This window comes from Haliotis rubra, unplaced genomic scaffold, assembly GCF_003918875.1.
Source record: "Haliotis rubra isolate DU_JTF1 unplaced genomic scaffold, ASM391887v1 Scf1722, whole genome shotgun sequence".
NCBI classification, from domain to species: domain Eukaryota; kingdom Metazoa; phylum Mollusca; class Gastropoda; order Lepetellida; family Haliotidae; genus Haliotis; species Haliotis rubra.
This window is the reverse complement of record NW_025765695.1, coordinates 110,668-121,814: the sequence shown is the minus strand read 5'-3', so window position 1 is coordinate 121,814 and position 11,147 is coordinate 110,668. Positions and strand designations below refer to the sequence as shown.

Sequence of the window (11,147 nt, the reverse complement as noted above, 5' to 3'; positions counted from 1 at the left end):
CTCCTTCCTCCTTCTTCTTTCTTCCTCCTCTTCTTCTTCCTTCTTCTTTCTCCTTCCTTCTCCTCCTTCTTCTTCTTTCCTCCTTCTTCTTCTTTTCTCCTCCTTCCTTCTTCTTTCTCCTTCTTCCTCCTTCTTCTTTTCTTCCTCCTTCCTTCTTCTTCTTCCTTCTTCTTCTTCCTTCTTCTTTCTCCTTCTTCCATCTTCTTTCTCTCTCCTTCTTCTTCTTTCTCCTCCTTCCTTCTTCCTTCTTCTTCCTCTCCCTCCTTTCTTCTTCCTTCTTCTTTCTCCTTCCTTCCTTCCTTCTTCTTCTTTCTCCTCCTTCTTCCTTCTTCTTTCTTCCTCCTTCTTCCTTCTTCTTCCTCCTCCTCCTTCCTTCCTTCTTCTTTCTTCTTCCTTCTTCTTTCCTTCTTCTTCTTCCTTCTTCTTTCTTCTTTCTCTCTCTTCTTCTTCCTTCTTCTTTCTCCTCCTCCTCCTTCTTCTTTTTCTTCTTCCTCCTTCTTCCTTCTTCTTTCTCCTCCTTCTTCCTTCTTCTTTTCTTCTTCTTCTTCTTCTTCTTCTTTCTTCCTTCCTTCTTCTTCCTTCTTTCTTTCTTCCTCCTTCTTCCTTCTTCTTCCTTCTTCTTTCTTCTTCTTCCTCCTTCTTTCTTCTTCTTCTTTCTTCTCTTCTTCCTTCTTCTTTCTTCTCCCTTTCTTCTTCTTCTTCTTCTTCTTCCTTCTTCTTCTTTCTTCCTTCTTCTTTCTTCTTCCTTCTTTCTTCTTTCTCTTCTTTCTTCTTCTTTCTTCCTTCTTCTTCCTTCTTCCTTCTTCCTTCTTCTTCCTTCTTCTTTCTCCACCTCCTCTTCTTCTTTCTCCTCTTCTCCTTCTTCTTCTTTCTTCCTTCTTCCTTCTTCTTTCTCCTTCTTTTCTTCCTCCTTCTTTCTTCTCCTTCTTCTTCTTTTCTCCTTCTTCCTTCTTCCATCTTCTTTCTCCTCCTTCTTCTTCCTTCTCCTCCTTCTTTCTTTTTCTTCTTCGTCCTCCATTCTTCTTCTTCCTTCTCTTCTTCTTTTACTATTTCCTTCTTTCTTCTTCTTTCCTTCTCCCCTTCTTTTCTTCCTTCCTTCTTCCTCCTTCTTCTTTTCTCCTTCTCTTCCTTCTTCTTCCTTCTTCTTTCTCTCCCACCTCCTTCTTCGTCTTTCTCCCTCCTCCCTTCTTCTTTCTCACTCCTTCTTCCTTCTTCTGTCTCCTCCCCTTCTTCCTTCTTCTTCCTTCCTCCTCCCTTCTTCTTTCTCATTCCTTCTTCCTTCTTCTGTCTCCTCCCCTTCTTCCTTCTTCTTCCTTCCTCTTTCCTTCTTCTTTCTCCCTCCTCCCCTTCTTCCTTTTTCGTTCTCCCTCCTCCTTCATCTTCCAAGCCCTCCTCATTCTTCTTCTCCCCTCCTCATTCTTCTTCCTCTCCCTGTTCTTCTTGTTTTCTTCCCTCTTCTGCCTTGTCCTCCTCATTCTTCTTTCTTCTTCCCTCTTCTTCTTCTTTCTCAAAAAAGTAACTGCACAACTGTTGTGCAACAGTTGTCTGTGTGTATATGTGAATGTGTGTGTGTGTGTCTGTGCGTGTGCGTGTGTGTGTCCTTAGAGTGATCAGGATGCATGCGTTAACCGTAAAAGAACAATAAGTAGGGTATATACACTTTTACATGTTGAATTCTCATGGAAATAATTCAAACATTTCCCTCTACGTCAATGTAATCCATTTCATACAAATTCAACATTAGATGCTCACTTCACACTGTCACAGTGAAACAGCGCCCGACGGAATAAAACCTCATTTGTGAGGTAATGTGTCGAAAGTGTTATCACCGAATACAAGAGAGAGTCGACTTGTTGAGACCGGACTAAAAATGTTACTATAGCAACGTAGTTTTGTTCTTATACAAGGGCGCTTCCGGGTTAATGTAAACGGTCGCCCCACCCTCGAATATATTAATGAAATGTCCATGACTTGGACATGTTCCGCTTTATAACGAGGAATCTGTTCACACACATGTTCATATTTGATGTATTGAACACACTGAGTACACAGACTGCTCCCTGGTGATGCCTGGAGGGAGGCTAATGCACTAGGATGTATGGGCACTGTAGGAAGGATGCTGTCACATACCACCTGGTTGCAGTACACGTGTTCCTGCATGATGTGTAACTGTGTATACTCCGTGAATAACACATTCGTCAGGTTTTGAGGTTTGGAATATATTTGTAAATAGGCAAATAATATATTTGTAAATAGCAAATAATTTATTTTTAAATAGGCAAATAACATATTTGTAAATAGGCAAATAACATATTTGTAAATAGGCAAATAATATATTTGTAAATAGGCAAATATCATGGAAGAATTCCATTAATTAATTGCTTGCTTGTTTGTTCGGTGATTATGTTTACAAAAATCTTCGAAGAATGCTTGGTGGTATTTTGCTATGTTTTTTTGACGATGGATGCAACAGTTCCATTTTGGGTGTGCAGCTTTATTCGACTAACATTTAGTCTCGAAGTATAAGTATCGTATTTGAAAGTATATGTATACTAATTAATAAACATAAATAGATAGAGCTCAGAATTTCAGACTTGAGCTGAAGCAATCAAGACTTGTCAATCTTCTAGACTTTAGCGGGACTCCTTTGGCAATTTATGTCTAATCGACTTTAGTTGTATGTATGGTCAGAATAAATTAGTTACCTGAGGATTTACTTAGTGGTGTCAGGGTACCTGGGTGTTTGTGTACAAGGATGTCGGGACACGTGGGCTCGGGGCACATGGTGTCTGCATTGGTGTGGGTGTCTAGGCTATGGCTGTCTGGACTGTGGGAGGCAGGAAGGGTGTCTGGACTGGGGGTGGTGGGATGGGTGTCTGGACTGTTGGTAGATGGGATGGGTGTCTGGACTGTCGGTAGATGGGATGGGTGTCTGGACTGTTGGTAGATGGGATGGGTGTCTGGACTGTCGGTAGATGGGATGGGTGTCTGGACTGTTGGTAGATGGGATGGGTGTCTGGACTGTGGGTGGTGGGATGGGTGTCTGGACTGTGGGTAGATGGGATGGGTGTCTGGACTGTCGGTAGATGGGATGGGTGTCTGGACTGTGGGTGGTGGGAAGGGTGTCTGGACTGTGGGTGGTGGGATGGGTGTCTGGACTGTGGGTGGTGGGAAGGGTGTTTAGAATGTGGGTGGCAGGAAGGGTGTCTGGACTGTGGGTGGCAGGAAGGGTGTCTGGACTGTCGGTAGATGGGATGGATGTCTGGACTGTGGGTGGTGGGAAGGGTGTCTGGACTGTCGGTAGATGGGATGGGTGTCTGGACTGCCGGTTGATGGGATCGGTGTCTGGACTGTGGGTGGCAGGAAGGGTGTTTGGACTGTGGGTGGCAGGAAGGGTGTCTGGACTGTCGGTAGATGGGATGGATGTCTGGACTGTGGGTGGCAGGAAGGGTGTCTGGACTGTCGGTAGATGGGATGGGTGTCTGGACTGTGGGTGGCAGGAAGGGTGTTTGGACTGTGGGAGGCAGCATGGGTGAATGGACTGTGAGTGGTGGGAAGGGTGTTTAGAATGGGGTGGCCAGGAAGGAACTGTGGGTGGCAGGAAGGGGTGTGTCTGAACTGTCGGTAGATGGGATGGGTGTCTGGACTGTGGGTGGCAGGAAAGGGTGTTTGGACTGTCAGTAGATGGAAGGGTGTTTGGACTGTGGGTGGTGGGAAGGGTGTTTGGACTGTGGGAGGCAGCATGGGTGAATGGACTGTGGGTGGTGGGAAGGGTGTTTAGAATGTGGGTGGCAGGAAGGGTGTCTGGACTGTGGGTGGAAGGAAGGGTGTCTGGACTGTCGGTAGATGGGATGGATGTCTGGACTGTGGGTGGCAGGAAGGGTGTCTGGACTGTCGGTAGATGGGATGGGTGTCTGGACTGTGGGTGGCAGGAAGGGTGTTTGGACTGTGGGAGGCAGCATGGGTGAATGGACTGTGGGTGGTGGGAAGGGTGTTTAGAATGTGGGTGGCAGGAAGGGTGTCTGGACTGTGGGTGGCAGGAAGGGTGTCTGGACTGTCGGTAGATGGGATGGATGTCTGGACTGTGGGTGGCAGGGAGGGTGTTTGGACTGTGGGGAGGCAGGAAAGGGTGTTTGGACTGTGGTAGGTGGGAATGGAGTGTTTGGACTGTGGAGGAGAAAGGATGGGTGAATGGACTGTCAGGTAGGTGGGAAGGGTGTTTAGAATGTGGGTGGCAGGAAGGGTGTCTGGACTGTGGGTGGCAGGAAGGGTGTCTGGACTGTCGGTAGATGGGATGGATGTCTGGACTGTGGGTGGTAGGAAGGGTGTCTGGACTGTCGGTAGATGGGATAGGTGTCTGGACTGTGGGTGGCAGGAAGGGTGTTTGGACTGTCCAGTAGGAAGCTTATGGGTGAATGGACTGTGTGTGGTGGGAAAAGGTGTTTAGATAATGTGGGTGGCAGGAAAGGTGTCTGGACTGTCAGTGGCAGGAAGGATGTCTGGACTGTGGGTGGTGGGAAGGTGTCTGGACTGTGGGTGGTGGGAGATAGGTGTCTGGACTGTATGGTGGTGGGAAGGTGTCTGGACTGTCGGTAGATGGGATGGAGGTGTCTGGACTGTCAGTTGATAGGATCAGTGTCTGGACTGTGGGTGGCAGGAAGGGTGTTTGGACTGTGGGTGGAAGGAAGGGTGTCTGGACTGTCCCAGTAGATGGGATGGATGTCTGGAGGACTGTGGGTAGCAGGAAGGTGTCTGAACTGTCAGTAGATGGGATGGATGTCTGGACTGTGGGTAGGAAATACAGGAAAGGTGTGTTGGACTGTGGGAAGCAGCATGGGTGAAATGGACTGTGGGTGGAATGGGAAAGGTGTTTTAGAATGTGGGTATGTAGGAAGGGAGTGTCTGGACTGTGGGTAGCAGGAAAAGTGTCTGAGACTGTGGGTAGTAGGAAAGTGTATCTGGACTGTAGGTGAGTGGGATGGAGTGTCTGGACTGTGGGTGGTGAGGAAAAGGTGTCTGGACTATCAGTAGATAGGATAGAGTGTCTAGACTGTCAGTTGATGGGATATGGTGTCTAGACTGTGGGTGGCAGGAAAAGGGTGTTTGGACTGTGGGTGGCTTAGGAAGGGTGTCTGGACTGTGTAGATAGGCAGTATGGGTGTATGGACTGTGGGTGAGTGGGAAAGGTGTTTGGACTGTGGGTGGCAGGAAATGGGTGTTTGGACTGTGAGAAGGGCATGGGTGTAGTATAGACTGTGGGTAGCAGGAAAGGGTGTCTGGACTGTGGGTAGCAGGAAGGGTGTGTCTGGACTGTCAGTAGATGGAATGGGCATCTGGAAGCTGTCAGTAGAGGATAGGTGTCTGGACTGTCGGTAGATGGGATGGATGTTTGAACTGTCGGTAGATGGGATAAGGTGTATGGACTGTCGGTAGATAGGATGGGTGTCTGGACTGTCGGTAGAATGGGATGGGTGTCTGGAATGTCGGTAGATGGGATGGGTGTCTGGACTGTCGGTAGAGCAGGATAGGTGTCTGGACTGTCAGTAGAATGGGATAGGTGTCTGGACTGTCATTAGAGGATGGAGTGTCTGGACTGTGGGTGGCAGGAAAAGGTGTCTGGACTGTGGGTGTGAGCAGGAAAGGAGGTGTCTGGACTGTCAGGTAGATGGGATGGATGTCTGGACTGTAGGAGTAGGCAGAAAGGGTGTCTGGACTATGAGTAGCAGGAAGAGGTGTCTGGACTAGTCGGTAGATAGGATGGATGTCTGGACTGTGGGTGGTGGGAAAAGTGTCTGGACTGTCAGATGGGATGAGTGTCTGGAGAATGGGATCAGTGTCTTGACTGTGGGTGGCAGGAAGGGTGTCTGAACTGTGGTGGCAGGAAAGGGTGTCTGGACTGTCAGTAGATGGAATAGGCGTCTGGGCTGTGTCGGTAGAGGGATGAGGTGTCTGAACTGTGTCAGTAGATGGAATGGATGTTTGAACTGTCAGTAGATGGGATAGGTGTATGGACTGTCGGTAGATGGGATGGAGTGTCTGGACTGTCAGTAGATAGGATGGGTGTCTGGAATGTCGGTAGATGGGATGGGTGTCTGGACTGTCGGTAGAGATGGAGTGTCTGGACTGTCAGTAGGGATAGAGTGTCTGGACTGTCAGTAGAGGATAGGTGTCTGGACTGTGTAGGTAGCAGGAAGAAGTGTGTCTGGACTGTAGGCAGTGGGAAAGGTGTCTGGACTGTCCGGTAGATAGGATGAATGTCTGGACTGTGGGTAGGCAGGAAGAGAGTGTCTGGACTGTGGGTAGCAGGAAAGAAGGTGTCTGGACTGTCAGTAGATAGGATGATAGATGTCTGGACCGTGGGTAGTGGGGAAGGGTGTCTGGACTGTGGGTAGGAGAAGGATGTCTGGACTGTCAGTAGATGGGATGAGTGTCTGGACTGTATGTGGCAAGAAGAGGTATCTGGACTGTGGGTAGGCAGGAAGAGTGTCTGGACTGTCAGTAGATAGGATGGATGTCTGAACTGTGGGGTGTAGCAAGAATTATCCTGGACTGTGAGTAGCAGGTGTCTGGACTGTCAGTAGAAATGAGATGAATGTCTGGACTGTGTAGGTGGTAGGAAAAAGGATGTCTGGACTGTCATTAGTATAGGATCAGTGTCTTGACTGTGGGTAGCTTGGAAAGGTGTCTGGACTGTAGGTAGCAGGGAAAGTGTCTGGACTGTCGGTAGATAGAATAGGCGTCTAGAAGCTGTCAGTAGAGATGGGTGTCTGAACTGTCAGTAGATGAGATGGGATGTTTGAACTGTCAGTAGATAGGATAGAGTGTATGGACTGTCAGTGATAGATGGGATAGGTGTGTCTGGACTGTCAGTAGATAGGTGATAGAGTGTCTAGATGAATGTCATGGACAGGAGGATAGAGTGTCTGGACTGTGTCAGTAGAGGAGGAGGGTGTCTGGACTGTCAGTAGATACAACTATGGGAAAGTGTCTAGACTGTCAGTAGGCATGGGAAGGTGTCTGGACTGTCAGTAGATAGGATGGATGTCTGGACTATGATGCTTAGGAAAAGTGGGAGCAGGAAAAGTGTCTAGACTGTCAGTAGGAGGATAGGTGTCTGAACTGTGGGTAGTGCAGGAAGGAGTGTCTGGACTGTCGGTAGATAGGATGGAGGTGTCTAGGACTGTGGTGGTGAACTGTATAGGAGAGTGTGTCTGGACTGTGGAAAAGTGGCAGGAAAAGAGTGTCTGGACTGTCAGTAGATGGGATGAGATGTCTGGACAAGTGGGTAGGAAAAGTGTCTGAAGAAGTGTCTGGACTGTGGAGTGAGTAGGAAAAGGTTAGGAAAAGATGTCTGAACTGTCAGTAGATAGGATGGGTGTCTGGACTGTATGTAGCAGGAAAGGGTGTTTAGACTGTGGTGGCATGGAAGTGGTATCTGAACTGTGGGTTAGAAATGGGATGGATGTCTGGACTGTGGGTGGTGCAGGAAGGAGTGTCTGGACTGTGGGTAGATGGGATGAAGTGTCTAGACTGTGGGTGGTAGGAAGGTGTATCTGGACTGTCAGTAGAATGGGATAGGTGTCTAGACTGTGAGTGGATGGGAAGGTGTCTTGACTGTGGAGTAGCAGGAAGAAGTGTCTGGACTGTGGAGTGAAATGAGAAGGAGTGTCTGGACTGTATGTAGGCATTATGGAGTGTATGTTGAACTGTGAGTGGTGGGAAAGGTATCTGGACTGTACCGGTGATAGGATGGATGTATCTGGACTACAGCAAGATGGGAAAGAAATTGTCTGAACTGTGGGTAAGGTAGAGATAGGTGTCTAGACTGTAGGTAGTAGGAAAAGTGTCTGAACTGTCAGTAGATAGGATGAATGTCTAGACTGTCATGTTGATAGGATCAGTGTCTGTAGACTGTACCGATGGCAGGAAAGGTATTTGAACTGTGGAGTGGAAGAAGGTATCTGAACTGTCAGTAGACTAGTATAGAGTGTGTCTAGACTGTGGGTAGTGCAGGAAGAATTGTTTGGACTACTCAGTAAATGGGATGAGTGTCTGGACTGTGGAGTAGTAGGAAAGGTATTTAGACTGTACGTAACGAGATATGAGTGCTTATGGACTGTGGGTAATTAGGAAAGAGTGTCTTTGTCAGTAATGTAGATAGAGTACTTCAGGAAATAGGTCAGTCCTAGACTATGCAGCAGTATAGCTGTATGAACTGGAAAAGAAAGGTATCTGAGACTGTTAGTAAAATAGGATTTGATGTCTAGACTAATGAAGTGGGCTAGAAAAGTATTTATCTGGACTGTCAGTAGATAGGTAGATAAGAGTATCTGGAACTTGGGGAAAATTGCTTAGAAAGATGAGTCAGGGAAAGGGTCTTGGACTGTAGCGTGGCAGGAAAGGTGTCTGAACTGTGGAAGTAACTTAGAAGGAGTGTCTGGACTGTCAAGTATAGAATAGGCATCTAGGCTGTCAGTAGAGGATAGAGTAGTGTCTGAACTGTCATTAGATGGGATGGATGTTTTGAACTGTCAGTAGTAATGGGATAAGTATCTGGACTGTCAGTAGATAGGAAAGAAATTACCTGAACTGTCAGTAGATGGGATGAATGTCTGGACTGTATGGTAGTAGGAAAAGGTGTCTGGACTGTCGGTAGCCAGGATGGATGTCTGGACTGTCGGTAAATATAGGAATGGTGTCTGAACTGTATACTTAGCGAAGGTATTTGTAGACTGTGAGTAGCAAGAAAGGGTGTATGAACTGTGTCAGTAGATGGGATAGGTGTCTGAACTGTGGGTAGTGGAAAGAATGTCTGGACTGTCAGTAAGATGAGATGAATGTCTGGACTGTGGGTGGTTAGGAAAGAAATGTCTGGACTGTGGAGGTAGAGATTAGGGTGTCTGGACTGTGGGTGGTAGGAAGGGTGTCTGGACTGTCGGTAGATGGGATGGGTGTCTAAGACTGTCGGTTGATGGGATCGGTGTCTGGACTGTGGGTGACAGGAAGTGTGTTTGGACTGTGGGTGGAAGGAAGGGTGTCTGGACTGTGGGTGGCAGTATGGGTGTATGGACTGTGGGTGGTGGGAAGGGTGTTTGGACTGTCGGTAGATGGGATGGGTGTCTGGACTGTGGGTGGCAGGAAGGGTGTTTGGACTGTGGGAGGCAGTATGGGTGTATGGACTGTGGGTGGTGGGAAGGGTATTTAGAAATAATGCAGGCTTAAGGGAAGGTGTCTGGACTGTGGGTGGTTAGGAAAAATGTGTCTGGACTGTGGGTAGCAGGAAAGGGTGTCTGGACTGTCGGTTAAGGAATGGAATAGGCGTCTGGAGCTGTCAGTAGAAGGCCATGAGTGTCTGATCTGTCAGTAGATGGAGATAGGGTGTTTGAACTGTCAGTAGATGGGATAAGGTATCTGGACTGTCAGTAGATAGGATAGGGTGTCTGAACTGTCAGTAGATGGGATAAGTGTCTAGACTGTCGGTAAATGAGATGAGAGTATCTATAGACTGTCAGTAGAAGGATAGGTGTCTGAACTGTCGTGTAGATAGGAAAGGAAGTATTTGGACTGTCGGTAGATGGGAATGAGTGTCTGAACTGTCGGTAGATGAGATGGAGTGTTTGGACTGTAGCTAAAATGGGATAGGAGTGTCTGAACTGTCGGTAGGAAAGAAAGTGTTTGGACTGTGTCAGTAAAGGCGATAGAGGTGTCTGGACTGTAAGTAGCAGGAAAGAGGTGTCTGAACTGTGGAGTGTCCCAGAAAAGTGTCTGAACTGTGGAGTGGCAGGAAGAAGGGTATCTATGGACTGTCAGTAGATAGAAGATAGGTGTCTGAACTGTGGGTAGTGAGAAAGGGTGTCTGGACTGTGAGTAGGTTAGAAAAAGGTGTTTGGACTGTCAGTAAATGAGAACTAGTGTCCTGGACTGTAAGGTAGCAGGAAAGGTGTTTACAGACTGTAGAAGAGCAGTATGGGTGTATATGGACTGTGGGTAGTAGGAAAGAGTGTCTAGACTGTGGATTTGCTTAGGAAAGAGGTGTCTGAGACTGTAGGTAGCAGGAAAGAGGTGTCTAGACTGTAGGTAGATGGGAAAAGTGTCTAGACTGTAGGTTGTGGGAAGGTGTCTGGACTGTGGAAGTTGGCTAGGAAAGTGTTTAGACTGTCGGTAGTGAAAAGGAGTGTCTAGACTTCATGAGTGCTTGGGAAAGAATTATTTGGACTGTCAGTAGATAAGAGTGAGTCTGGACTGTCAGTATGGAAATGAGTATTAGGACATTGTATGGGATCACTAGCAGTATAGGTAATGGAAGTGTATATACTGTGGAGTAGATAGGAAAAAGGTATCTAGACTATAAGGTTGCAGGAAAGAGCATCTAGACTGTAGAAGTAGATTAGCAGAAGGAGTCCTAGAATGTCAGTGGTAGGATAAGGTGTCTGAACTGTGGGTAGCAGGAAGGTGTCTGGACTGTCAGTAGATGGGATGGGTATCTGGACTGTGGGTGGTGGGAAGGATGTCTGGACTGTCGGTAGATGGGATGGATGTCTGGACTGTGGGTGGTGGGAAGGGTGTCTGGACTGTGGGTGGTGGGATGGGTGTCTGGACTGTGGGTGGTGGGAAGGGTGTCTGGACTGTCGGTAGATGGGATGGGTGTCTGGACTGTCGGTTGATGGGATCGGTGTCTGGACTGTGGGTGACAGGAAGGGTGTTTGGACTGTGGGTGGAAGGAAGGGTGTCTGGACTGTGGGTGTAGCAGTATATGGTGTATGGACTGTGGTGTAGTAGGGAAGGTGTTTGGACTGTCAGTAGATAGGATAGGTGTCTGGACTGTGGGTGGCAGGAAGGGTGTTTGGACTGTGGGAGGCAGTATGGGTGTATGGACTGTGGGTGGTGGGAAGGGTGTTTAGAATGTGGGTGGCAGGAAGGGTGTCTGGACTGTGGGTGGCAGGAAGGGTGTCTGGACTGTCGGTAGATGGGATGGATGTCTGGACTGTGGGTGGTGGGAAGGGTGTCTGGACTGTCGGTAGATGGGATGGGTGTCTGGACTGTCGGTAGATGGGATCGGTGTCTTGAATGTGGGTGGCAGGAAGGGTGTCTGGACTGTTGGTGGCAGGAAGGGTGTCTGGACTGTCGGTAGATGGAATGGGCGTCTG

The 11,147-nt window shown here is 48.0% G+C and overlaps 1 protein-coding gene across 1 annotated transcript; it reads right to left on the bottom strand.

Annotated features, from left to right (window-relative positions):
• Window positions 1-302: 302 nt before the first annotated feature.
• On the bottom strand, window positions 303-1,269 carry LOC124272757 (vicilin-like seed storage protein At2g18540; the record flags this gene model as incomplete). The annotated part of the gene is given in 3 exon segments (XM_046707960.1): window positions 303-686; window positions 688-762; window positions 1,048-1,269. Coding segments are annotated over 3 exon segments (681 nt in total), but the record flags the coding sequence as incomplete, so codon positions are not given.
• Window positions 1,270-11,147: the final 9,878 nt, after the last annotated feature.